Here is a 26532-nt window from a genome sequence, read left to right as displayed (position 1 = left end):
CTCTTTTGACATATAACCAAATGAGCGATAATGATCTAAAAATCTGCACAAACTCATTAGTCACAATAATGGTTGTCATTAATCACCGAAACATACCTTAAGGGCCTAGATGCTTACAACGGAACCATCTCGGCATCAAGCAGTACTCGGCTTACTCGCCTCACAACCTCGCTTTGTTGGATCCTGTCTGCAGTAAACCGAGGTGGGTCTGAGATACCAAGATACTCGAAACCAGATCAAGTTTGTTTCTGCAAAGGCTGAATACGCCTGCCCATCCAGGAGTACACGACAGAGGCACCAGTGACACCAACAATATTGTGCTCCATAATCTTGACAAGTAACTCATAAATTTTATCCATATCTGCTTGGTATAGCATCTCTCTCCACTCACGGGCTATCTTCAGCTTTTCAGTAGTCCGCTCTGGAAGACTTGGCTTATGATTTCCAATATAGAACCAATGCTCTCTCCAGCTAGACAAACTAGTCGGGAATTTGAATTCAAGGTACTTTTTGTCCATGCCCTGCCTAAGCTGAAGACCAGCTCCTCCGACTTCTGCAATATTCTGTTCACTAGGCTGAGGCTTGAGGTGAAAGAGGTAGCAGAATAGGTTGAAATGAGGCTCTAAGCCAAGGAAGGCTTCGCAAAAGTGGACAAAAATAGCTATGTGCAAAATGGAATTGGGGTTCAAGTGGTGAAGTTCGATGCCATAATGGAAGAGAAGACCGCAGAAGAAATTTGATGTCGGGAGACCTAGACCGTGTTCAACGAAATGTTGGAACAAAACAATCTCCTTCGTATGTTCAAATGGCCTGACATCTCGCTCAGTCGGTCGCCACTGCACTATCTCTCTAGGTTGCAGGAGGCCCTCATCTACTAACGCTTGAAGATCTGCCTCAGTGCACGTACTTTTCTTCCATGAGTCGTCCATGGAGTGGTGGCCTTGGAATCTTTCCTCTTCCCCTTCGCCGCATTTTTCTTACCCATCCTTGATGTCACGAGTCTCTTCACTCACATGCGCTCGAGGGCTGAGGGATGGGAGAGCGGAGAGCCGGCATAGGGGCATGGGGGAGGTGGTGGTGCAGCTTCTAGATCTAGATCTAGATCTAGAAATGGCGGCAGCACTAGAACAGAGGAAGATGAAGGGCTCGAAGCAGTGAAAAGGCAGGTGAAAGTGTGGTTTAATTCCAAGTCACCGCGCACTTAAATAACCAGCGGCGGACCCAATTTCACTGTGCGGAAGTTGAGGAATTTTTCTCAGTACAAGATTTATTTTAAGCGGTAATTTAGGAAAATTTTGGGGAAGTTATTTGCCTAACCATTTTCAGAGATATCATCCGAGAAAGGGGATTTTTAAATTTCAAAATCAATTTTTCCTATCTTAACCATCAATTCAAGTTAAAATATTCTACAAGGCATGCCACTTTCATTTGGATCCTTTTTCCAAATCTTTAGGATTTGGATTCAAGGCTCAGGAGTTGCGGGGCATGCGTCATCGATGGCTTATTTTTCAAAAATATTTGGAAGATAAGAAAAAAAGATTCAAGACTAATTTGACCCTTAGCCTAATTCTTCAATTCAATCTAAGGTTCGAGGGCTACTCCATATGAAGTGCGATTTTCATCGCACCTCATATAAAAGAAGATTTAAAACTACTCAAGGTGTGAGCACCTCACAGCCTCGAGGCAACTAAGAAAGTACTCTGAGCACGCCTTCAAGATGGAATTAAGAAGAAACCGAAATGACTTCAGAAGTACTAAGAAGCATGCAGTACTGGCTACGAAGAGCTCGGGGGCTTGTTAGATCCGGAGCCACGGAACTACGCACATGGTATAGAATATTCTAGGACAAGGGATGAGGCATGTCCCATACCTTATATTTATTGTAAAGTACTCAGATACGAGTAGAACTAGTCGGTACAGAAGGAAACTGCCCAAGTAGTACTCGGATAGGGTTCCTAACCTAGTATCGGGCTAGAATTCCTCTTTCCCCCAGAGTATATAAGGGCGGGAGGGACCCCCTCAAAATAATACACATTTAAAGTAATACAAACCACCATACAGAGTGTAGGGTATTACGCATATCGCGGTCCAAACCTGTCTAAACCTTGTGTTGCTTGCACCTTCGAGTTTCTAATCTCAGCAACACCCTGCCTACAAGTTTATTACCTTAGGGTATCCCTATGTAGACTTGCCGGTAAAACACCGACAGTCGCTTGATCAAAACTTTGGATAATCTTTCGTTGTTGGTTCCTTGCTTGACTTCTTCATCCAATATTACCACTTTGAGTTCACTTTTGCTTTAACATCAATAATGAATATCCATTTTAAATTCGTATCTTCACATAGATCTTGGATTCATACTTGAATATTGTTTGTCTTGCTTGCCAGCTTTCAGTTTTAATAACCCATCATCTGCCAACTAGTAGGGCTGGACAAATAGCTTGTGGCTCGTTAACTCGTTCGATTCGTAGCTAGTTCAGCTCGGCTCGTTGTATTTTAATAACGAGCCAAGCTAGTATTTTTACTCGTTTAGTTAACGAGCGTGAGCGGCTAGCCGAGCCAGCACAGCGGGAAGGGGGCTATCCCTCTAGCCCACTAGAGGCCCAACAGGCATCGTCCAAGTTCAAGGTCAAAGAACCATAGCAGCTAGCCCAAATCAAGCCGCCACCGCTAGCGTTGATGTGCCCGATGTGCCACCCAAGCAAGGATGCGACCACTTCCCCAAGCTCTAATATCCAACCCGCCGCCGCCGCCGTCCTCCAAGTCGGTGTCCTCGACGCACCCCTGCGGCCGCCCGCCTATCGTCATCGCCGCTGCCCAGTCAGCGCCCTGAACGCGCCCCTCAGCCACCCACCCAAGTCCATAGGCGCTGTTTGTTTCCGATTATAATCGGTTTATCGGTGGAAATAAGCGATAATCCCACCAAACATCCTGCTTATTTTTGCTTATGTGTTAATTCACTTTAAAGATTTGTACTACGAGAAGCGAAAAGCGAGAAGTGAGAAAATTTTCATTTAGCTAATCTAAGCGTGTCTGAGAAAAACGGAGGCAAGCAGGGCCATGGACTTGCTTGACTATGTTGTGGTGCATGCCACACTTCCAGAATGCCCCAAAGTCCTCGTCCGCTCGCTCAGAAAGCTAAGACTGAGAACGCCGTGTCCTGTGGCAGCGGCAGGTCACCTAGGTACACCCGGCCATCATGAGTGGGGTCAAGGCCTTGGCAATTCGTCTGTTCTTCATCTGCGTTGCTGCTGTGCTGTTAATTTTATGCCAATCAAAAAAATTGCATCTATTCCTTCATTGTGTTTATGTCTTGCGTTGGCTCGCCAGTTGAAACGAGCAGCTGGTAGTGGCGGAGGTAGGTTTGAAGTTTAGGGGGGCTCCCTCCTTCTTCCTCCATCTCCACCCTTTGTTTCTCTTTTCCTCTTCTTTTTCTCTCTCTCCTCCACCAACTCCCCTTTGCCTCCAATGGAGTTTTCGACAGTAGGGGGGCTCCATGCTTCCCTGCACCCCCTCTAAATCCGCCCCTAGCAGCTGGTGCTTTTGATGAGCCGACCCGAGCTCAATTTTTACCTCATTTAGTTAACGAGCCGAGCTAGCTCGTTATAATAACGAGCTGGCACAAGCTGAGCTGGCTCGTTATCCAATCCTACCAACAAGCTTTTTATAGAGATCATCTCATCACGCATGAAACCATGTCTTCAACCCTTACTTCAAATTGCTTATCATACATCACAACTTTGCTTTATGGGATCGCAAACTTGCTTGCATAAATCAATTTGAGCTTTTAAGTTAATACAAGTCTTATGACCCAGTGTCAAAAATATTATCATAAGAATATATTCCATCTAAACATCTTTAACAAAGATGTTAAACCTTTAATCATTTTGTCATTCAATGTACCAAAATCTACTAGAGGACCTAGCTGCACTTTGAGTGGTACTTCAAACACATCTGGGTCACAAAATAAGTTAGTGCTTGTCTGGCATTCTTGGCATGGTATGGCATGAAATGAAAAGCATGATAATAAACCAAGCTCTGTTGATATGCATAGTTTTGAATTGGACTACAAAAATTCAACAAATTAGAGTTAGTCCACTTGAACAAACATTTTTTTATAATTTAAAGTAGAAACTCATTTTCATCACAAGATAAGTTGACATGAGATTACCTGTCTGCATGTCTACTTTTTATTGATTATTCAACTCTTTTATAAATTTTTTTATTTTTATTCATGACACTATTCATTTCTATTTAGGTGGGAATAATGAAAAGATTGCGTCATCCTAATGTTGTTCTTTTCATGGGGGCTGTCACTCGTGTACCTCATCTATCCATCGTGACTGAATTTCTTCCAAGGTACCTTTTCTTCCTTGTTGATATTTTATTTTAGTTTTTGAATCTTCAACTACTTCATGGATTATAATGACAGTGCCAATCTTTGTTAAATAATGTTTGATCCCCCTTTTTGAAGAATGTGTTCTATAAATAAAAGAACTTAATGGATGTAACATATGTATAGTGTCTTGTACAGATACTATTGTGGTTAAACTAATGAATATTCCAGAGTAAAAAAAAATGTAATGTCACAAATCTTAAAGTTACTCTGTTATTACTTGTGGGGGGGTGTGTGAAATCATCAAGTCCTCTAAAAGAATCTAAAAAGTTTGTGGTTAAATTATTGAAATTGTCAGAGCAAAAAATGTGATAAGATTTCACAAATCACAAAGTTACCCTGTTATTACTTTTGTGTTTGTTTGGGGGGGGGGGGGTGGATTGTAAAATGATCAAATCCTCGAACTGGAATACTCAATCTACAATACTCAGGCAAAAATCTACACCCTTTGCTTCCGCCATCCTTCTGCTCCTCTATTCAGTCCTCCTCTTTCTCCCGTTCTGGTTCTTTGTTACCTTTACTTGGTAGTTTATTGATTCATCACCATTGATTTTTTCCCCTTGACAAAGCTAATCCCTCTCGTATAAAATATGGAACTGTCGATGGATTGCCTTTTGTATTTCCGCTGGTCCAGCTTTGTCAAATGACAGTCTTTTTGAAATGGCCAAAGTACTCTTCCTAGAAAGTATTAGTGGGGAAAGTACCATTTAATCTCAGCCTCTCGCTTGCCTTGAATTTTCTCTGCATATTTATACAAAAGCACTGATTACTGTAGAGTTTTGGAATAGTGCACTAAAATGCTTCTAAGAAAATGGGAGGTTATGCGCATAGTATTAGAGATATGTGTAGAATTGTATTTGTATTCTTGTACAAGTCATACATGACCATATATATAAGCCCCCCCCCCCTCCCCCCCAGATGTATAAGAATAGTTTAAAATATAAACACATTGCAGGACCTTAATGAGAGTACAAGATCTTGTCGTTTGTAGCTGCATATGCATAGTATTTAAAGCATTATTCAGGTATAGGCTATCAGGGCGGTCAGTTATTATGTATTATCTTTGTGGTTTCTGTACAAGTTGACTTGCATAAATGCACAATTGCTAACTGTAGTCCTGACAATGCAGAGGTAGCTTATTTCGGTTGATCCATCGGCCCAATAACCAGTTGGATGAAAGAAGGCGTCTAAGGATGGCACTTGATGTGGTATGCCGAAGTTACCTTTTGTTTTTGTCTCATTCATATTGAGAACTTCGCTCTGTCTTTTCTAATACTTGGTTGTTGTCTGCCACAGGCCCGTGGCATGAATTATTTACACAATTGCACCCCTGTCATAGTTCACCGAGATTTGAAGTCTCCAAATCTACTTGTTGACAAAAATTGGGTTGTGAAGGTAATAAACAGGTCCTTTAACAGTGGTACACTTTGGGTCTTGGACATTTCTAGATATATAACAATTATTACTTGTCTTGTGTTTAGGTTTGCGATTTTGGTTTATCACGTATAAAGCATAATACCCTCCTCTCCTCAAGATCCACAGCCGGAACAGTAAGCTTGCTTAATTATATTAAATCAAACATTTTCCATTTCTTATAATAAGAAACTTGTTCTTGAAAACACCAAGCTTATATTTGGCTTGCCTTTTAGTTCTGCTCATTTGTAAAACTCATTTCTGTTGCATGTTGTGTGAATCTATATAGGATACCTCCCAATAGTAGGAAAATGATTGAAATGCTCGCTATTGACTTTTATTTTTAGCATTAGGATTGATATGTGTAGCTAGAAGGGTTGGGGCATGCAATCGTGTTTGTCAGGGCTAGATGCCTACTATTTGAAACTCATAATTCATTTTATGTTGAGATGAGTATAGACTTGCATGTCTGGTCTGTCTATTGATTATGCTAAAATTTACTCTCTGATGGTTTGATGGATTGGAGAGGATTGTTAGGTTCTGAAAAATTTTGCTGAAACATTAAGTTGTGTAGCTAGTGGGGTCTGTAATCGTGCAGGCCAGCTCCAGGAGCTTGTTTAAAACTCATAATTCACTTTATCTTGATATCAACGTAAACTTGCACATGTGATTTGTATTTTGACTGCTGTTGTTTGCAAACTATAATTTCTTTCATGTCATGCGTGTGCGTGAGGATGAGATGGATTGGAGAGGGTCATTAGATTCTGAATCATTTACAGTATTTAGCCAGTTCTGTTTTCTTTTTCCCTTGTATCTGTTAGAATTTGGAACTTTGATGATGTCAAATTAGCAGTCTTTTCTAAGCTTCCTGATTTCTCTCCTTGTATCTGTGTTAGAATTTGGTACTTTGATGATGTCATATCAGCAGTCTTTTATAAGATTTTGCACTTTGAATAGATTTGCTTAATCAAAAACTCGCAAGCTGCTTTAGGCTAAATACTGAAGCTGCTAACTGTCTGCGCTATATCAAATGCAGGCGGAGTGGATGGCACCAGAAGTACTTCGAAATGAACCATCAGATGAGAAGTAGGTTTTACATGTCCCTCTCTTTGATTCGAAATGGTTTTGTGATTGATGAATGCATTGTGCATTTGTTTTCAGGTGTGACGTTTTCAGCTATGGGGTCATATTATGGGAACTTTGTACATTACTACAGCCATGGGAAGGTATGAATCCCATGCAGGTTGTTGGAGCTGTTGGTTTTCAGCACCGACGACTTGATATTCCAGGCAGTGTGGATCCTGCTGTAGCAGAGATAATCAAGAGATGCTGGCAGACGTTAGTATGCTTTAACTCCTGGGCTGCAATGGAACTTTAATATTTATAAAGTGTTACAAAATTTGTTGAGGCCTTAGATGTGTTGTTATTTACTTAAACAGTTGCAATGTAAATTGATAATTTTTCTGTCACATAAATACTATCATGAAATTGTGAAAGTAAAAGCAGACATTCAATTTATGCATCGTTGGAGTATATCCTTTGAAAAAAATTAACTGTGTGAAGAGAGATAAAACATAATATTTTGGATATACTGAAAAAGCAAGTATTCTGAACACTCAGTTACATTTTCTTTAAATTGAATGCTCTGTGCTTTTCCTTTTGTCTTTATCAATCTTTTATGCACCCTACTTAGTTTCTCAATTCTGTTTTGTCTACTGTTTCATGCAGGGATCCAAGGTTGCGGCCATCATTTTCAGAGATCATGGCTGCTTTGACACCATTATTGTGCTAACCAACCTACCAGAAAGCGGACACAGCAAACAGATGATTAAGAAAATGGTGGTTAGTATCAGCTGACGACACAAACCAAAAAGAGAGTGCATTGGTCTGTCTTGCCTTCCCGGCTTCAAGCAACTGACCATCTGTAACTATTACCATTGTTTTGTACAGTACGTCAAATGCATATCTGATGAAAAAACAGGCGAAATGTTGGTCCCTTTGGCCTCAAAATACACAATTAGGTTCTCCATTGAAGCCAGAGGAGTCTATCCATCTGCCAAAAGCCAACCCAAATAACACAGTTCAATCGAACAAAAAGAAAACAAAGGGGGAAACGAAGTTGGTGAAGTTGACATGCCAGGTAAACCAGGTCATAGGCCTTACTTTTGTTAGTCCTCGACCTAATGGAGTATTCATCTTTAAGGACCCATCAAACTGTAATGTTCTTCGACAGAAAGGTCATTTCGCCCTTAGCTTCAATCTCGAGTCTCACTTGCAGGCCCATGTGTATATCACATCCCAACAAATTTGATGTAATTGGCAATTAGATTACAAAAGAACATCTGTTGTTTTGCACTTAAAATCACCATTCTTGACAGGGGGAAAGCTGCCGAGCCTCTCTTCTTTTATTCTTTTTCTTTGTGTACAACAAATGACATATTGAGAGTAGGAGTAGACCACTAACTGAGACTCCAGCAAGCTGGTGCAACTGTGCAAGGTTTTAACACAATGGGTTGTGCCCTGAATCGAAGAAAAACTCCTGCATTTCCCTCTCTTCAGTTGCAGAAGAACTGCGATGAACTCTAATGGCCTCGCAGCTGGATGCGATGTGACACGGTTGATGGGATCAAATTTTAACAGCTTGTTGGTCGTTGTGCCTGTACAGCTAGTTTGTCGGATCACCCAGATTTGACATGGATGTGCTACGTTGTCCAACGGCAAGTGATTGGTTCTCGTCTGAGCGGAGCCTGTCTCGCACCCGGGAGCCAGGCCCAACGCCTGCGACCCGACGGTGATTGGTTGCTCGTTTGCACGCTGGTAGGATGTGCAATTGGTTGGCCTACTGCCCGCACGGCTCGTCTCTGTTTCGGTGCAGCAAGGCACGCGTCTAGCCAGGCCCGCCCATTTAAAGGGAGCCTGGCTCGGAGGCGCAGTTTGCATCGTGGGAACCAGGCTCTGGCGCTGCTCCAGCGAAACCAATCCCGGGAGCCTGGCTGCGGTAGAACCAGCCAACCAATCAGAAGCTATCCGTGGGCAACGACGCTAAACGCTTGAAGATCCTCCTCCCTACGGTGTCCCACGGTCCGCTCCTCCGAGTCACTCGGCCGACGCAGCAGCCTCGGGAGGAAACCCCGGTTTGCCCCGCGCCGCGCATCCAGCGCTCCCTGCTGCCTGTCTTCCCACCGGCCCACCGCCACCACGTGCCCCCCACGTCTCCCCAGATCCCATCCACCCCCAGCTCGCAACGCGCTTGCCACGACGCGGTACAAGCAGCCACGCTTCCATTTCCATCCCGCACTCCGGACCGAAATCCCCAAACCCTCGCTCGCCGCCTGCCGCCCGATCGAGCAGCCGGCGCGATCCGCCATGGCGTCCGCGTACTACGAGAGCTCCCGGGGCGGCGCCGCCGAGGAGGCGGACGACTTCGACGAGTTCGACCCCACGCCGTACGGCGGCGGCTACGACCTCTTCGTCACCTACGGCCGCCCGCTGCCGCCGTCCGAGGAGACCTGCCACCCGTGCTCGGAGCCCTCCACCTCGTACGACGCGCCCCACTACTCCGCGTCCGAGCCGTCCCCTTACGGCCACCACGCCAAGGCCAAGCCCAGCTACGGGTTCCGCCCCCAGCAGGAGCAGCACCCGTCCTACGGCGGCGGCTACGGATCCAGGCCCGAGCCCGCCGCGGAGGAGGGCGGCGGCTACGGATCTGGCTACGGGTCCGGGTATGGTAGGAAGAACCCAGAGGAGGAGAGCTACGGCTCTGGGTACGGGAGGAAGCCGCAGACCGAGGAGAGCTACGGGGCCGCCGGGTACGGCGCTGGCTACGGCGGCCAGGCCCGGCCGGAGCAGGGTTATGGGTCGGCAGTGTATGGATCTGGGTACGGCGCTGATCCGCCGGCCGAGAGCTACGGCTCTGGTTATGGGAGGAAGCCGCAAGTAGAGGAGAGCTACGGTTCGGAGTATGGGTCCGGGTACGGCAGGAAGCCGCAGGCTGAGGAGGGCTACGGATCAGGGTACGGCAGCAGGCCGCAGGGTGGGGAGGAGTATGGCAGTGGTGGGTATGGGAGGAAGACTCAGGAGGAGAGCTACGGTTCCTCCGGGTATGGCTATGGCAGGAAGAATGAGGAGGAGGGCTATGGTGGTTCTGGGTATGGGTATGGGAAGAAGGCGTCTGAGGATGAAGGTGTGTACGGCTCCGCTGGGTATGGAAAGCCGAAGCCATATGGGAAGGAGTATCAAAGTGGTGGGTATGAGAGGCCGAGTTATGGTGGCGGAGAGGAGTACCAGGGGAGCTATGGTCGCAAGAAGAATGTAAGTCCCTTTCCCTTTGAATTGGGCTGTGTTGACATTTATTCATCTACCTGAATTACCTTGTTGTGCTTATGCATGTTATAATGTATCATGTGATGAATTTTAGAGGAAAAGCAGGAGACTTAATTGTGTGTTGTATTAGGCCTTACAATAGATGAACTTTTGAGAATAGATGACTGTTTAGCTGATAACAGGTGTCATGGAACATATCAAAATTATGTTGGGTAGAAGGAATAGAGGCTTGTGAATCTAAAATTCAGAACATATGTTTTTGGTGCAAAAGTAGCTTGAAGATAAATGCCGCTGATACAAATATAGGTTTAAGGTGTTTTAATAAGTTTTATCCAGTGTTAGAAACATGTTGTGAGGAAAATTCTGTATTAAGCTGATCCATTTTGAATTGCTTGTTAGTGCTTCTAGTGTCTGAAAATGCGTGGTATTTAGGGTGCATAACTATCTTACTGATCGAGTTCTGTAGTATTTCTCTGAAGTCCCATACAAACTGTGGGGTATATGACATATTGATTTCACCCTAAAATAGTCTAGTTAAACAAAAGATCAGTAACGGCTGTTCATTTGTATTGAATACCGAGTTGTAGAAGTGCAGCCCTGTGCTTCAGCTGTGGTGTCGATGACGTATGGTTTTTATGCAGTATATTTCATAACACTTGCATTTGGGCAAGCATAAGTCTTCAAATTAGGTTGAAAAATTGAAAAATTTTAAATTCACAGCACGAAATTGATGTGTATGATCTTAAAAGGTGCAGTGGAAATGAGCTGTCCCCCCCCCCCCTCCCCCCTCTACTCATGCATTGCTGGCAAGCTTGTAAATCTTGCTCTCCGTGTAGCGCATATTCTCTTTGTTGAGCAAAGGCTAATTTCTTAAGGAATCAAGTATTCTGTTTGCAGTGCTGGCACAAATGATTCAATAGTGCTAAAAATAGAATACAACTTTCTCTCCCATACTAACTTTTTGTTGGTGCCACTTGGTAGGATGATGACTCCGATGACGAGAAGAAGCAGCGTTATGAGAAGCACCACCACCACCACCGTCGCCACAACTACGACGATTAAGCACACCTATTGTGGGTACTGCTGGACGTGGGCTCAGCCTACTGCCACTATATCTGGTTACTGCATGAATAAAGATTGTCGGGCAGTGCCTACTGCCACTATATCTGGACGTGGGTGTGTTTGCCTTCTGGGCAGTGCCGCACTGGACCATTGTCGGCTCCTTTGAGTTGGTACTGCCCCACCCCTTAAGTGTGCTATGCGTGTGGTCTGTATGTTCGAATCGTGACCAACTAAGTACCGTCTGTATGTGTGATGAACCTGGTGTGCACGCCAGTTGAGGCTGAACGTTATACTTTGTACTTGTTCCTGTGGTGTTTCTTTCAGTGATTGGGACCTGTCTTGGCATCAGGCATGGCGGCTCTGCCCCTGTGGAAACTTAATACTCTGCATTCTGTTGACGCTGTTGCTTTCAGCTGCACTGTGTTCGTCCCATTGGCCTTGGAGCGATCATGCTGAACCGGCTGGACGTGAAGCATACCGAAAAATCTCTGTTCCTCCGTGGCTCCGGGTCACGATTCTGCTATTTGCAGGCTCTAGTGGTTGTTAGGTACCCCCATTTCTGCCAGCTTTTCTATCCGATACCTTTCACTGAAATAATCATGTGATAGACAGGCTGCCGGCAACTCGTTCAGTGCCTAAAATTCGGTCCAGCTGGGCCATCAGAATGCTAGCGGGTGCCATTGATGCGACGCCGGTTGTTGGGGACGATGGCACCATCAGGTGAGCAATGAACGAGGCGAAGCGTCGTCCACTTGGTGAGTTGGTGGTCTGTTGTGAGCTATGTTTTGACAAATCTAGATCTTTTCGCTTGTAGTTCTCGTATTTAAATTTCCGGACATTATTGGGATTGGCTACTCACTGATACTCTCTGAATTTGTTTTTGTAACTGTTTGCTCCATTGTCTTTTTTCTTCAAGGAATATAACCGATTTAAAGAAATTGTTTAGCTGCTACAACCCTCTTTCCTTTTCTAAGAAAAAGAAATGCTTAGCTGCTTGAAAATTCCAGTTGCGTGTAGATTCAAAGATCTCGTGCATCCCAGCCCTTGCACGGCAGATGTTGCTTGCAATTCTGCGCAATTTTCCCGAAACAGAGAATCGAGAAGGAGAACACGCAGCGCAGCAGCAGCCAGCGACCTGGAGCCGAGGCCGCGGCTCGTTTTCAGGCTGCGTCACGCGGCGGTCTCACGCCTCCCCTCTCCCTCGCCTCGCGTCCCTCTCTTCCCGGCGAGCCGCTCCTCCACGCGTCTACCAACCACCAGTCCACCACGCGCGCGGCGCGAGCCCTCTAACCGACCCCGATAGAGGCAGGCCAGCGCCACCGCGTAGACCCAAGCCACCGTGACGCTCGATCGGCTGCCTTTCTGCGTGCGGCGCGGCGGCGGGGAGGTGGAGGGCCGGCCACCGCGCCGTGACGACGCCGCGCCATGGAGGTGCCGCCGCTGCCAGCGGCGGCTGCGGCTGCGGAGGAGGAGCGGCGCGGCGCGGCGACGGGGTCGTGCCTCCCCAAGCTGGTCTCCGGCGTCCTCTCGGGGGCCCTCACCGGCCTCTTCGCCGTCGGTACGCGCCCCGTCCCTTGACGAGGCCTCGTGTTTGCTTGTGTTTTCAGGTTTGCGTGCGCTGGTGTTTTTGAATTTTGACGCGGATTTGTGGTGCTTGTGGTGTCTGAAGCTGGAGGCCTGACGGGGGCGTTCACTGGCGCATTGGCGGGGAGGGCTTCCGACAGCGGCATCCTCCGGGGAGCTGGGCTGGGGGCGTTTGCGGGGGCGGTGCTCTCCATCGAGGTTCTGGAGGCTTCGCGCGCATACTGGAGCGCGGACCGATCGAGCCCGCAGAGCACATCCTCCATGGTCCGTAAGCTTCTTCAGCAATTCAGCCTGCCTTATTGTTGGGCGGTTCAATTGCCAGAGTATATAATTGTCTTGCGTTAGCTCGAGAAAATACCAAGGGATTTAGGCGATTCTTATATGCTACTTCTATTAGTTCCTTTCAGCCCAGATCATGGAAATTACATTCTGCGGTGCCATTATTGTCAATTCATGGTGGGCCTGCTTTTTAAGAGAATTCTTTGTTGTGTTTCCAGGGCGATTTCATAGAGCAGCTCCTTCATGCTCGATTTGTGCAAGACCAGTATGAGCCATCAGCATACATGGCGTATCGTTGGCAGGTCAGTTGCTCTGTTACCACTGGTAGCATCCTCACTAACAGAAAGCGCAGAAGTGCTTACCATAGAGCGTCACATCCATTTCTAGATGAACAATAGATATTTTCCAACAGGTTGGTATTGCAGACAATGATGATCTGTATGACGTCCTTGAAGAGGTTTTATCCGAAGGGCTCTCGCAAGATACCCTAAAGAAGTTACCGCATCATGTGGTGACTGATCAGAAGCAAGAATCGATTGGTGAAAACTTGGCTTGCGCTATTTGCCTCCAGGTACTAATGTCACATTACATTACATATTTGTTTAGTGGAAAACTATCCAGCACTAAAATCTTAATGTCGTGGGGGTATGGGGGATTTTACAGTTTAGAAGGTGGCATTGTCTTGTCTTAATAAACTAACATGATGTGCATATGTCATTTTCTTTTGGAGGTTGGCGGTTGATTAATTTGGGGAATGTGTGATTTGATCAATACTCTTAAGATGACTGAAAGTAAGTGATGGGAGTTGAAGCAGGAGTGTCCATCACTCTGCCTCATAGGTTGATTATAGTTTACTCAGATGTTAAAATCACCTTTGTCCACCTAGTGGTTGCTTCACTTACTTCCAAATAGTTGCCAGCTTTTTTGGCTAGTTCTCTTGACTCTAAAGTTTCAGCATACAGTTTGATGGTACTCTGGTTAGACCATAAAAATGTTGGAGCACAATCCATCTCTTTGAGCGCAGTATATGGACAGATCTGATATTCATTTTTCTCAACCATTCAAGCAATGCCTTCTGGCTGTCTGTCTCCTTGGGTCGAGTTCTTTTTAATAAGCATCCACATTTTATTTTGTGTTGTGGCCAATGAATTTAGCATCCTTGTTTATTTTCTCTTGAAATGGTATCCTACGGTTAGCAGCCTTTTCCATTTTGATGTGGGGAAAGGACATTTATTTTGTTGTTTTAGGGTTTGTTTCGGACGTGCTAACAGTTTGCTCTTCTCCCAGGATATTGTTGCCGGAGAGACAGTGAGGAAGTTGCCGAAGTGTTCTCACACTTTCCACCAGCCTTGCGTGGACAGATGGTTCATTGACCACGGTTCATGCCCTGTATGTAGGCGAGACGTGTAGGTAGATTATGTTCGGCCCCGAGTTCCCATGCCTTTGTAAAGTGCCTACTGGCATCATGTAGAAAGAATTATACGTAGCAGTGTACACTAAGCCCTACAGCTTGTTTGTAACTGTATCGTGAAAATTGGCTGCGTGCATACATCAGAGATTGCGAGGTTCGTGTTTTCTCGACACTCATTTTCATTTTGGCCGTGTTAAACTGGAGAGAGTTTCTTTTGCCGTCCTACTGTACATGTATATTCTGAATTGATACTGCATTACAGGTTTACTGCTGGATTACCGTAAAGGCGATTGCCAATTTCAATCGGGACTCTGCTTTAGAAAATAAAAAACGCGTTTCCTGGCTATCACCTCTTCGACGATCTCGTCCATTTGCGCCGGCGGCGGGCCGAGGGATTGGTAGGGGGAACTGAAGTGAATCCAGAGTTGCGGGTCGGGGCCTCGGGGGAGAACCGATGACGTGGCGTGCCTGCTTCTCTGGTCCGGTTGGACCCACCTGACGGGAGGCTCTGCCAGGTGGGGCCCTGAGCCAGTACTGCAGCTTTCTCGCGCGTGTGTGCAAACTGAATAAAAAAAGAGTAAAGATGACGCTAGCTGGCGGCTGCGTAACATGGACCGTCCGATCCCCAACGATGGGCGGCGGATCAACCTTTACCTGCCTTGTAACGACTGACGAGAGCACTCGCGCAGAATTATCACAGGCCGCCACGGCCTTATCACCGGTGGCCGCTCCGCTCCCTCCAAAGCTCCGGCCATGTCCGCCCCCGCCCCGACCCCGACCCCCATCCCGCTGACCACCGCCGCCGAGCTGCGGCAGCACCACTCGCAGCTGGTCCGCCTGGGCCTCGCCTCCCACCCCGCCCACGCGCGCCGCCTCCTCTCCTTCCTCGCCCGCGACCCCGACTCCCACTTCCCCTACGCGGCCCGGCTCCTGGCGCACCACCCGGACCCGCACCCGGCGCTCTTCAACCCGCTCTTCCCCGCGCTCCCGCCGCGCCACGCCGCGCGGCTCCTGGCCCTCATGCTCTCCCTGCCCCTCGCCCCCGACCACTTCACCTTCCCGCGCCTCCTCCCCGGCGCCCACCCGCTCCACCTCGTCGCCCAGCTCCACGCGCTGCTCCTCAAGCTCGGCTTCCACGCCCACACGCAGTCGCTCAACGCGCTGCTCGCCGCGTACCTCGCCAACGCGCGGCCCAACCTCGCGTCCCGCGTCTTCCGCGGGGGCGGCGCCCTCGACGTCGTGTCGTGGACCACCATGGTCGGCGGGCTCTGCAAGCTGGGGCTGGTCGACGCCGCGCGGGAGGTGTTCGACGGGATGCCGGAGCGGAACCTGGTGTCGTGGAACGCGATGATGTCCGGGTACGTGAAGGCCGGGCGGTTCCTGGACGCGCTGGAGGTGTTCGACGAGATGCGGGCGCGCGGGGTGGAGGGGAACGGGTTCGTCGCGGCGACGGCGGCGGTGGCGTGCACGGGCGCCGGCGCGCTGGCGCGCGGGAGGGAGGTGCACCGCTGGGTGGAGCGGACCGGGGTCGTGATGGACGAGAGGCTGGCGACCGCCGTGGTCGACATGTACTGCAAGTGCGGCTGCGTCGAGGAGGCGCGGCGCGTGTTCGAGGCCCTGCCGGCCAAGGGGCTCACGTCGTGGAACTGCATGATCGGCGGGTTCGCGGTGCACGGGCGGGGCGAGGACGCCGTCGAGCTGCTCGGCCGGATGGAGAGGGAGGGCGTGGCGCCGGACGACGTCACGCTGGTGAACGTGCTCACGGCCTGCGCGCACGCGGGGATGGTCGGCGAGGGCCGCCGCTGCTTCGACCACATTGTTCGGAGATACGGCATCGAGCCCAAGATGGAGCACTACGGCTGCATGGTCGACTTGTATGGAAGAGCAGGGCAGCTGGGCGAAGCCAAGAAGGTGATCGACGACATGCCCATGGAGCCGGACGTCGGCGTCCTCGGCGCGCTCTTCGGTGCGTGCAGGATCCACGGCGACGTGGATCTGGGCGAAGCCATCGGGTGGCGCGTCATCGAGCTGGATCCCCAAAACAGCGGCCGCTACGTGCTGCTGGCGAACCTCCTCGCCACTGCCGGCCGGTGGGAGGACGTGGCCAGGGTCCGGCGGCTGATGGACGAGCGGAACGTGAGCAAGGAAGCCGGGCGGTCCGTGATCGAGGTCGACGGCGAGGTCTGCGAGTTCCAGTGCGGGAGCCTGTGCCATCCCCAGGCGGAGGAGGTGTACGCCATGGCCAGGGACATGATGATGAGGATCGGGGCAGAGGGATACGTGCCTGACACGAGGGACGTGCTGCACGACATTGCAGAGGAGGAGAAGGAGACGCCGCTGCTCTACCACAGCGAGAAGCTGGCTATCGCCTTCGGGCTGCTGCGCACGAGGCCCCGCGACACGATGCGGATCACGAAGAATTTGAGAGTCTGCAGGGACTGCCACGAGGCGACCAAGTTCGTGTCTCGCGTCTTTGAGCGCGAGATCGTGGTCAGGGACAGGAACCGGTTCCATCATTTCAAGGATGGGAAGTGCTCGTGTAAAGATTATTGGTAGAATCCATTAAGAAATTTACGTTATTCTCAAAGATGGAGCTTAGCCTTTTTATCTTAGTTTTGTTTCATCCATCTGGTTTAAGAGCATGCCATATACGGTAATTAGTGTTGCAATTATAAACAAGTCTACGAGAATAAGATATGACCTGCTTACTGGCTTGGTTTCGATAAATTTGGAAACATCCTTCGAGTTTCGCATCTCATTTGATTCACACGATCCGCTAAGCGATGGGTCGGGGCCTCGGGGGAAAGGATGAGCTCACTGAAGGGCCATCAGAGCCTAGGGAGGTGGCGATCAGCCGCTGACGGTGTGGCGGCGAGCCGGTAGGAGCCACAAGCAGGAGGAACGGCGGGCGACGGTAGCGAAGATACTGTCGACATGAAGCAAGAAACACTTTCGTCTCGAACATAGGCTCACGTGAGCATGTAACAGAGCACAACAGCGGAACTTTCAGTTGACACGCATCTAGAGGCAAGAGAGCAGCACGTTACTTCATGCAAAAATTGATAACCCAGTAGATAGGTTCAGGATACAAGTCATGGTTCTAATGTATATTTCTAAAGCGCGGCAAAAGGACCAATCCAGCATAAACACGAGCAAGACACCCAGACAACCTGATGAAGATACTTGTAGAAACAATTTCCCCAACCTCCGGTGGTTTGGCTTCGATCATCCTCAAGCTATTTTCGCCCCTGAGAAGTCCATCTCCGGGTGCTGTCGTGAAAAAAGGAAATAAAAGCTCAGTCACATATAGGGAACAGATAGGAAGGGAAGCTATTACATATGTGACACCGGCTCGATCACGCGACTTACCTCAGCCATGAACTTCTTGAGAAGTTCTTGCTTCTGCATCTCATCACTTGTTGGAAGGCCCATCTGCTTCTGACGTTGGTCAAACTGCATGGCGATGAAGAAATTTAGCAATTCCCAAGCAGTAACAAGAATTAATCAGATGCGTATCAGGTTGTGTATCTTACCATCATCTTTTCCACAGTTTGTCTAGTCTCTGGATCCAAATCAGAAAGTTTGCTGCTCTCTGGTTCCACCTTTTGGGTATCAACTTCAGGGTCCCCCTTTATCACAGACTTCCACCACTCCATTTGGTTGTGTTTTGTAAGCAATATATTCAGTGATTTTCCATCCTCTGTAAGATGTTATCATAAGCAAAACCATACTCCTGTCGGTGAGGGTCTTAGAGTGGAAGAGAATACAGGCGTGCTCAAATAAAAGCAAACTTACCTATGCTCCAGAAGCAGTCATCAACCTTAACTGGCTTATAGAGCTCACCCTGATAAGAAAGGAAGTCACAATAGAAGTTAAAACCCAAAATATGTATTGTAACACCGCATTTGATTTAAAAGAAGCATTCCTTTCCCATAAGAGATGGAAGTTTTTGTTGTAGCTACTTACATCAATGATAGGGGGCTGGCCCTTTAGGCCAACCTTCAGATGGTTCTTCTTTATATCGCAGACCACAAATCTTGATTTTGTTCCTTCAGGAACAGGAACCGAGATGTTAACCTCTGGCAACTGTTGAGTCCACGAGTACTTCTCCAAGTCAAGACCATTGCCAGCATTTGGTTCTGTTTATTAGGACAGACATAAAATTAGATACTCAAGAGATCCCAAATATGTGCAACAGTACAAATGGAATCTAAAAAAATTGTCTTAGAGATGTAATGGAAGGGGGGATTATTAGGCCACCATGTTAGCAATTTCAAGTTAACTGCTGTTAGACTGTGATTGTCCATAGGGATCCGAAGCAAACAAATGGCAAATGAATGTAACTTTTCCTAACAAGCCTGAGTTCGAAATTTAAGCATTTTTCTATCTACTGATACCATCATACCGTAAAAGAGGTGCAGTTTAAACATATCAAATGGTATAAGGACCCACTCTAGAGTAAATCTATCATACTAGGATACATGTGCATATCAAGTAATTTATTTAAAAAAACTAGAAGCTCTACCGAATAACTATACTTGGTTAACTCATCACATGAGTTACACACAAAAGTACTGCTAGCTTGAAACTGGTTAATTATACAAAAATAAAACAATGCAACTTGAAACTTGGGAATCCATTGGTCAACTCATCATTGAAACAGGGTGTGTCTGCTCACTCTGGATTACATCCCCGTTGCAAGTAACAGATCCCATGAGTAGCTTATGTTCATCAGAGCATCAACCCTAACCTATCTAGTTATTAACCAATAACTATTCTAATAAGAAATCGTGCCTCCGATTGAGATCGGGATTACTGGAACCACATTTAGCATCAAACGCCCTAGGACTCGGCAGCAATAGCAATTTGAAAAGAGTACGGCACCAGAACAGAGTACTCACGTCTCACGTTGCCCTCCTCCTTCTTATCCACCTCCATGCTGTCCTTCTCCGCCGAGCTCTCCGGCTTCCCCTCCGCCGCCGGAGCCGCCGCGGCCTTGGCCGCCTTCTCCGCCTCGGCCGCCGCCTTCCGCTCGGCCTCCTCCGCCTTCCGCTTAGCCTCCCTGGCCGCCCTCTCCTCGGCCTCCACCTCCGCCCTAGCGGCCGCCGCCATCGCGGTGACCTTGGTCACCGCGGACGGGTCGCGGAACAGGCCGGACCGGCGGTGCGCGACGCCGATGGCCGCCTGGAGGAACGGCAAGGCGCCGCCGCACCGCTCCAGCAGCGCCGCGAGGGCCTCCTCGACGTCCGCCGCCGCTTGCTGCTGCTGCCGCGGCGGGGCCTCGTCGTCCTGGAAGTCGGAGATGATCGCCATGGAGCGATTCCCTACGCTAGGGCTTCGCGCCGCGCCGGGAGTCCGAGATAGATCTCAGATTTCGGTGAGGGTTTTGGATGGGGAGGAAGCGTGGGGGTTTGTTTGGACTTCGATTATAAGGAGGGGGCGGCCGGAGAGGAGAGGCGAGATGAGCTGGAACTCGAGAGGCGCCCGGCTTGGCTTGGTCTAGAAGACTCTGGAGGCGTGTGGGGTTGAAGGTGTTCGGGCCTTCGGGACTCGGGAGACGGCACGGGTGGATGACTGGTGGGGTCGGAGTACATCAGATGCGATTTATAGAAAGAAACACAAAACAAAGACATGGTACTATGGACGGTGATGCAGGTCGTGATGAAGTCCAAATTATATTGGACCTGGAATATAGATAGACCAAAGCGAACATGCCTGGTCTAAACTTCAAGTCATAATTTGTTCCTCACGAATTTTTATTTTAAAATAATTGTGGCTCTTTATGACAACTACAAGGAGACACTTAAATCGACTTCACTAACGAGTTTTGGTTTTGTGTTGTATTTAAAAATACAGATCACGTGATAATTTAATGCCAGGGTAGAATTTTCTTGCCTAAGCATAATGCGATAACAACTCTTCAAATTAAAGAAAAACTATAGGAGAGAGAGGAATTGACATAGGGTTTGAAATCTTGTTGGATGAATAAGCGTTCTTCTATCTTGCCATTATTGCCATTAGAGGTTCTTTTATATCAGCCCAGCGCGTGTGCTAGTGTTGGGAGCACCGGCAGCAGTTAGGGACCTTTGGTTCCGTATTGCCTAGGCTCGACCTAAGGAAGCTAGTTAACTCCGGTTATAACATTTTGCGCGAAGCCAGAATAAAAGTATAATACATTAGTTAGTAGGTGTGGTCTATTCAACATGTAGAATGAACTTCAACTATTTTATTTCTGGTAACCAAAGCTTGAAAAATCCATCATGTCCTTAAGTTTATAGATGGGGAGGTTATTTTAAATTGCATGATAAATGTACTCTTCTTATCATTGCCCCGTATGAGTGTAATACGATGTTCATATAGACTTTGTATGAGTGTTCGTCGATTATTGAATTGAACCAGAAGGCAACCCGATTTCCAAATGAAACACATCCTGCAAATTGTGTGTTTCAACTTTCTCTGCAACGAACATTGTTTTCTTTCGACGGAACCGTATTGTGTGAGCTTGTTACCGTGTCTTCCTCTTACCCGCACCTGCCCATCGCGCGCTGTTCGCCGCGCTGCCGCTCCGGCGGCGACGGCCACGCCCTGCCGTACACCACACCCAGCGATCTTCTCCACAACCGGCCTCCTTACTCCTTTACCTTCTTGATCACAGTGGTCTCCCAAGAGATACCGCTCCCGATACAGCGCAACCGCATGATCCGGAAGGGCTCTGCGCGCTTGAGCCTGCGCGCGCTCAAGCAAATCCACGGCAACCTTGTTGTCAGCGGCATCACCTCGCGCGGCCTACAACCCGTGCGCGACCTTCTCCTCTCCTGCACCGTGTCGTTCCGCGGCGGCATGGACTACGCGCGCAGGCTGTTCGACGGAATCCCTCCCCCGGGCCCGGACCTCTTCATGCACAATGCCATGCTGCGCGGGTACGCGCATGCCGGAGCGTCCCACGCGGCCTTCGCAGTGTACAGCCGTATGGAAACGGTGGACCTGAGGCCCGACGGGTTCACCTTCTGCTACCTCCTTCGCGCCTGCTGTGCAGGGATCCGCGTGCCGGCTTGTTCTAGCGCTGGGTGGCAGGTGCATGGCGTCGTCGTGAAGCTTGGGTTCCTGGAGGACGCGTTCGTGAGGAACGCGCTCATCAATATGCACGCCAAGTGCGGGGACTTGGGTGTCGCTGGCATGCTTCTTGGTGAAGCCAGCGAGCGGGACATCGTGGCGTGGTCGGCTGTCATAGCTGGGCTCGCGTGCAGAGGTAACCTGGACATGGCGAGGCAAATGTTTGATCAGGGCCGGCACAAGGACATTGTGTGCTGGAACGTGATGCTGGGTGCGTATGCGAAGCACGGGGAGATGGAGAAAGCGAGGGAGCTGTTTGATTGTGCGCCAGAGAAGGATGTGGTTTCGTGGAACACTATCATCACTGGGTACTCGACGCAGGGAATGCTGGAGCAAGCGTTGGAGGTCTTTGATGAGATGAGGGGTGCAGGGTGGATGCCTGATGACGCGACTATTGTTAGCTTGCTGTCGTGCTGTGCAAATGCAGGGTCACTTGATGCAGGGAGGATGATACATTCTTTGCACTTGGAAGGCAGACGAATAAGTATTTTGATTGGAAATGCATTGGTATCAATGTATGCAAAATGTGGTGATGTCAATACTGCATTGGAAGTCTGTAGCAGGATGAAGGAGAAAGATGTTTGGACATGGAATTCGATCATTGGAGGACTAGCCTTGCATGGACAAGCGGAAAAATCAGTTCAGTTCTTCAATAAAATGCTTGAAGAGAAAATTCACCCAAATGAGATTTCTTTCCTATGTGTTCTGGGCGCATGCAACCATGCCGGACTGGTTGAAGATGGTCAGAGGTATTTCTATCTTATGAAAGAAAGGTATGGGATTGATCCTAATGCAAGGCATTACAGTTGCATTGTTGACATGCTTGGCCGTGCTGGTCTACTGGATGAAGCATTTGCAATTGTGAGTGGCATGAGGCAACAAAATGCAGTTGTATGGAGGACACTGCTTGGCGCCTGCAGAACCCACGGGAATATGGCTCTGGGCAAAATTGCTCAGGAGAAGCTTCTTAGCATAAATGGAGATGTAAGTGGTGATTATGTACTCCTCTCTGGCATTTATTCATCGTACGGTGAATGGTCAAGGGTGGAGACAGTGCGAAGATCAATGGATAAAAGAGGGCTAAGAAAAGTAGTTGGTTGTGCTCAGATTGGCCATAAAACTGCTGGTCTTTCAGCACTGTAACTGTGATTTTGGATGTCCTACACTTCTACTATTGAATGGAAAATGGAAAAGGTGATAAACGCCCACGAATGGCTTTTCATTTCTGCTTGTATACCATTTCTGTTAGTAGATCCCAGCTCAGTCAAGTTAAATCTGCCATAATTTCACTGCCAGAAGCAGGTATGGATATATAAGCCAATCACATTTTCTTTTTTATATATACGTGGGCAAAGAATATACCAACAACTCCTTCAGAAACTATTTTGCTTCATCCATAATAGTTCATACATATTCATTTTCTGTGGCTTCTATATATGAAGGTACACGGCATCAACTGTCAAGATAAAAGAATAGGTACAGAATCACGGCAACACTTGAGATAGCAAAGGATCATCATAGCAAGATGTAATAGGCTTATAGGCACATAGACGATTACATAAAGATAGAAGCCCGATGATCACACTATTATATTGTATACTTCACACTGCTGGAAGAAAATGATGCACGGTTTGATCTAGCGCCTCGCAAGGGCAATGGCGGAGAGTAATATCAGCAGTATCAGCACAACCACGGCTCCAAATGAACCAATAAGTGATCCAGAGATACGCTCGCAGAATGAGTCAAACTGCTGGCAAATAGCAAGCCAGTTTGCCCTGACATTGCCTTTGTGTGCTAAGTACACAATAGCCGCTGCTGCAGATGCTCCCGCGGTCACCAGTGCTAGCATTGCCTTCAAAATAATCACAAAAGAAAACAGATAACTAGGTGATATATTTGTTGATGATTCTTTCTTTTCAATATAAACAAGTTGAGTAATCATGCGTACTTTCATGCAGGATGATTTTTCAAGTTCTCAATATACTTTGAATTAGAAAAGGAGGCAATCTTACCGCATCAAGAAAGATCAATAGCAGCCTGCTGAATTTGGCTCTGCTCCTAATGATGTGCACAATCGATAATGGAAGTGAGAGGATGAGATAGGCGCAGACAATAGAATTTGCAACGACGAAGAACCTGCCGAAAAGGAAAGATATTAGAACAGTTGGAGCATCAGATACTCATAGGTTTGTTATCTGAGATCATTGCTTTATTGAGGTTGGCTTACGTGAGAGTCGGGAGATCACTGTACTGTGCCTTGAACCGGATGAACTGTGTAAAGAAAGGCAGCGTCTCGTTGGTGGTGCCCATTGCAATGGCACTGGCAAGGGTGCCGATGATGGCAATGAAGCGAAGTATGAGATCAAGCACTGACAGTCCTTTGCTGACCCCTCTGCTCAGGGGGGCCTTGGATGTCTCGCCATGCTCACTGGATTCTTTCATTGTGAACGATATAAAACTCTCACTCTGTGAAACCTGATTGCTAGGCTGCTTTGAAGAATAGAGCCCCTTCTTCACATATATATGCTTGGTGATTGGCGAGCTGCACAAAGTGCAAATGGATTAGGTCGGCTCGATGCCAGAGCAGGTGGCCGTACAGGGTGTGTTCTGTGAGTACTTCCAGGTGCATTTCGGTTGACACCTACTCTACTTGCTCCATGGAGATCAATCGCCTCATTTCGTGCAGAGTTTATGGTCTCTTTACATCCGTGGACTTCCAAATGAGCGGTGCTATGGGCATTTGCATGTCACTGCTATGTGTCCTATGCAGGAGGCTTCAACTAAACGCTTGTTAGCTCGTTCCAACTCCAGAAGCATTGTGATATTCAACTTTATGTCGGTTCACGAGATCTCGGGGTTGTCTGTTTTAGTTGGTGAATTATTTCGTGCTCTTCACAGCTCCAAGAACCGTATGTGCTATGTGGAGCGTCCATAGCAGGCTGTTCACTTATCAGCCTTCACTTTAGGCCGTCTGCTTGTATTATTTACGCTTTCCTACTTACTCATTGGTAGCATATGTTCTCTATTTGGAGGAAGCATTGATGGCTGATTTTTTTTCCTTTATCTTTGTGCAAAAGAATTATCCTGCCTTCAGTTTACCATGGTTTCTTTCCATGGCCTTCTTTGCTTTCTAAGTTTCTAGCATTGCATCTTGAGAATCAAACTCAAATTCAGTTGAAATTTGGCTAACATGCTGAAAATCCATACAAAATTATTAGCATGCTGAGCCAAATTGGCGGGCAGGGGAGCTGAATTAATGTTAGAAATCCATTACGACTCCAGACCGTGTAATTCAATTACATCGACAGTTAACGGAGCACCGAGCACCGCCGCGTGCCCTGACTAACCATGGCAGGGATTGAGCTTTGCCCTGAGTAACAGGGGCGGGAATTGAGATTTGAGAAATAGCAGAAAAGAGTGCTGTGGTATCACACAAGGGTTTATAAGCGTTCATTGTGTGGGAGATGGAAAAAAAAAGGATTAGTCAGGAGTGTTTGTTTTACACTTCATAATATGTACACGCGCCACACCACGTCTACACACACAGAAACTGGTTCCAGGAAGGCAGGAAGCATTATAATCAGGGCACCGCATATTCTTTTTCTTTTCTTTTCTTTTTATAAAAGTGCACCGCATATTCTGCGGCACACAGTTATTCCAATACTCCGTGAGCACATTTAGAGCTATAGTCAAAATCAACAGAAAACATATAAATACGACTATTTCGTTCCATATACACATCTGGCATACATATCAACACATTCAGCATCATATAGAAATGGATGACATCCAACTTGCAGAGAGTCAATAGTCACGAAACAAAAGAAATGGAACACAAGTGTCACTTCTAATCAACTATCTTCAACATAACTTATCAGAAATTCTTCTATATGTTCACCACTAAAAAAACTAACAAACCTTTCCAACAAACAAAACAAGAGTATTTGACTACACTGCCATTCCATATTGCTTGTTCACTTCTTCCATGAATTCCTACCCTGGTCTCGAATTACCAACCAACCAGCTGGATAGAGGGATGGTAGCATGTGTAATTTTTTCTGGAATAAAAGTAGCATGTGTAATAACAAAACCATTCACAGCCCCATTTGCTTTACAACCCAAAAAGAAATAACGAAAACTGAAGCCAATCACGTTGCAGTTAAGAAAACAAGATAGCAATTGCCAAACCGGACCACAAAGAAAGAACAGTAAAAAGCCAAAGATTCTAAAGAAAAATGGGGGGAATTCTCGGCATCTGCCATTCTGTCAAGCCTTCATAATCTTTGCATCTACATAGACATTCCACAGAGCTCACTTGGCCAGCTTGGTTGATGGATAATCACACACACCCACATACAGGTAGCCAGCTAGCTAGCCAGCAGCAAGAGAAGAGAGAAAGAGAGACAGACAGAGATGAGGGCCAAGAACTCAAGAAGGCATTAAGAGAGAGATATCATCAACCAGATGACCAGGCAGGCTTCAATGGGAGAAGTGCATTCTGATCCCCGTTCTTATTGCAAACATCATAATCATCAGGCTGGTATACAAGAATACCTGTCCCCGTAACAAAAACAAAACATTGGGACTTGGCTTACAAATGAAACAACAGATATTAGAATTTATTTTTTCAAGGCACCACTGTCGGAGCTACGTTAAGGCCAACCTGGGCCATGTACCCCCTGGATCCGGTGAAAGTTCTGAAGAATTGAAAGCTAGCTCAATATCAACTACTGCATGCCTGTTGATGCTGCTGCAAATTTGCATGCATGCATGCATGTCTACACCATCTGACGCTTGCTCTCAGCTACTTTGCTAACTGGGTTGCGCATGCAAGCTAGCTAGTACTCCTACTGCCAATTCTTCTCGAGACCTTGACATGTTTGATTGCTTTCTCAGACTAATTGCCCATTTAAATGCAGTTAATTTGTTTAGCTTTACAAAAGGAAAAATT

At 47.4% G+C, this 26532-nt stretch overlaps 8 protein-coding genes across 11 annotated transcripts in view; 6 read left to right on the top strand and 2 right to left on the bottom strand.

Annotated features, from left to right (window-relative positions):
• Positions 1–8339, top strand: part of LOC112888863 — a 33288-nt gene extending 24949 nt beyond the window's left edge. For both annotated transcript variants that reach the window (XM_025955228.1, XM_025955226.1), the window contains 7 exons: positions 4259–4359; positions 5526–5604; positions 5693–5791; positions 5878–5946; positions 6846–6895; positions 6971–7147; positions 7538–8339. In XM_025955228.1, the coding sequence (XP_025811013.1) occupies positions 4259–4359; positions 5526–5604; positions 5693–5791; positions 5878–5946; positions 6846–6895; positions 6971–7147; positions 7538–7601 (639 nt within the window). In that variant the 3' untranslated portion in view covers positions 7602–8339. The remainder of the gene's footprint in view (positions 1–4258; positions 4360–5525; positions 5605–5692; positions 5792–5877; positions 5947–6845; positions 6896–6970; positions 7148–7537) is intronic.
• The window catches only part of LOC112888862 (probable serine/threonine-protein kinase SIS8), a 47966-nt gene extending 39495 nt beyond the window's left edge, over positions 1–8471 (top strand). The window contains exons 14-15 of one of the 2 annotated variants that reach the window (XR_003227951.1): positions 7760–7949; positions 8088–8471. The gene's annotated coding sequence lies outside the window, so the exon portion shown is untranslated. Of the gene's footprint in view, positions 1–7759 lie in introns of both variants that reach the window. The other variant, XM_025955224.1, reaches the window with a different exon arrangement.
• Positions 8472–8871: 400 nt separating this feature from the next.
• LOC112888865 (uncharacterized protein At5g39570-like) lies at positions 8872–11542 on the top strand. Its single transcript, XM_025955230.1, has 2 exons — positions 8872–10120; positions 11114–11542. Exons 1-2 carry the CDS (start codon positions 9176–9178, stop codon positions 11192–11194), a joined length of 1026 nt encoding a protein of 341 aa, XP_025811015.1. The 5' UTR covers positions 8872–9175; the 3' UTR covers positions 11195–11542.
• A 705-nt stretch (positions 11543–12247) lies between these two features.
• Positions 12248–14635, top strand: LOC112888867 (NEP1-interacting protein-like 2). The gene is made up of 5 exons (XM_025955232.1): positions 12248–12752; positions 12864–13042; positions 13276–13359; positions 13470–13628; positions 14345–14635. The coding sequence occupies exons 1-5, from the start codon at positions 12620–12622 to the stop codon at positions 14465–14467; spliced, it is 678 nt and encodes a 225-aa protein (XP_025811017.1). The 5' UTR covers positions 12248–12619; the 3' UTR covers positions 14468–14635.
• A 182-nt stretch (positions 14636–14817) lies between these two features.
• On the top strand, positions 14818–17207 carry LOC112888864 (pentatricopeptide repeat-containing protein At3g62890-like). The gene has a single exon (XM_025955229.1). The coding sequence runs from the start codon at positions 15222–15224 to the stop codon at positions 17022–17024; it is 1803 nt and encodes a 600-aa protein (XP_025811014.1). The 5' UTR covers positions 14818–15221; the 3' UTR covers positions 17025–17207.
• Positions 17208–17490: 283 nt separating this feature from the next.
• Positions 17491–19955, bottom strand: LOC112888866 (protein BOBBER 1-like). Its single transcript, XM_025955231.1, has 6 exons — positions 19370–19955; positions 18435–18607; positions 18264–18312; positions 18002–18168; positions 17838–17921; positions 17491–17738 (listed from the first exon to the last, which is right to left on the bottom strand). The coding sequence occupies exons 1-6, from the start codon at positions 19779–19781 to the stop codon at positions 17700–17702; spliced, it is 924 nt and encodes a 307-aa protein (XP_025811016.1). The 5' UTR covers positions 19782–19955; the 3' UTR covers positions 17491–17699.
• Positions 19956–20958: 1003 nt separating this feature from the next.
• Positions 20959–23669, top strand: LOC112889726 (pentatricopeptide repeat-containing protein At5g15300-like). 2 transcript variants are annotated; one of them, XM_025956487.1, is made up of 2 exons: positions 20959–22883; positions 23540–23669. In XM_025956487.1, the coding sequence occupies exon 1, from the start codon at positions 21165–21167 to the stop codon at positions 22722–22724; it is 1560 nt and encodes a 519-aa protein (XP_025812272.1). In that variant the 5' UTR covers positions 20959–21164; the 3' UTR covers positions 22725–22883; positions 23540–23669. The 2 variants fall into 2 exon arrangements, with proteins under 2 accessions (XP_025812272.1, XP_025812273.1); XM_025956488.1 differs by having other exon boundaries at positions 20959–22775; positions 23540–23654.
• Positions 22941–24519, bottom strand: LOC112889727 (casparian strip membrane protein 1). Its single transcript, XM_025956489.1, has 3 exons — positions 23809–24519; positions 23594–23717; positions 22941–23433 (listed from the first exon to the last, which is right to left on the bottom strand). The coding sequence occupies exons 1-3, from the start codon at positions 24021–24023 to the stop codon at positions 23218–23220; spliced, it is 555 nt and encodes a 184-aa protein (XP_025812274.1). The 5' UTR covers positions 24024–24519; the 3' UTR covers positions 22941–23217.
• Between the last annotated feature and the right edge of the window lie 2013 nt (positions 24520–26532).

This window comes from Panicum hallii, chromosome 4 (assembly GCF_002211085.1).
Source record: "Panicum hallii strain FIL2 chromosome 4, PHallii_v3.1, whole genome shotgun sequence".
Taxonomy (NCBI): Eukaryota; Viridiplantae; Streptophyta; class Magnoliopsida; order Poales; family Poaceae; genus Panicum; species Panicum hallii.
This window is presented reverse-complemented; position numbering and strand designations above follow the sequence as displayed.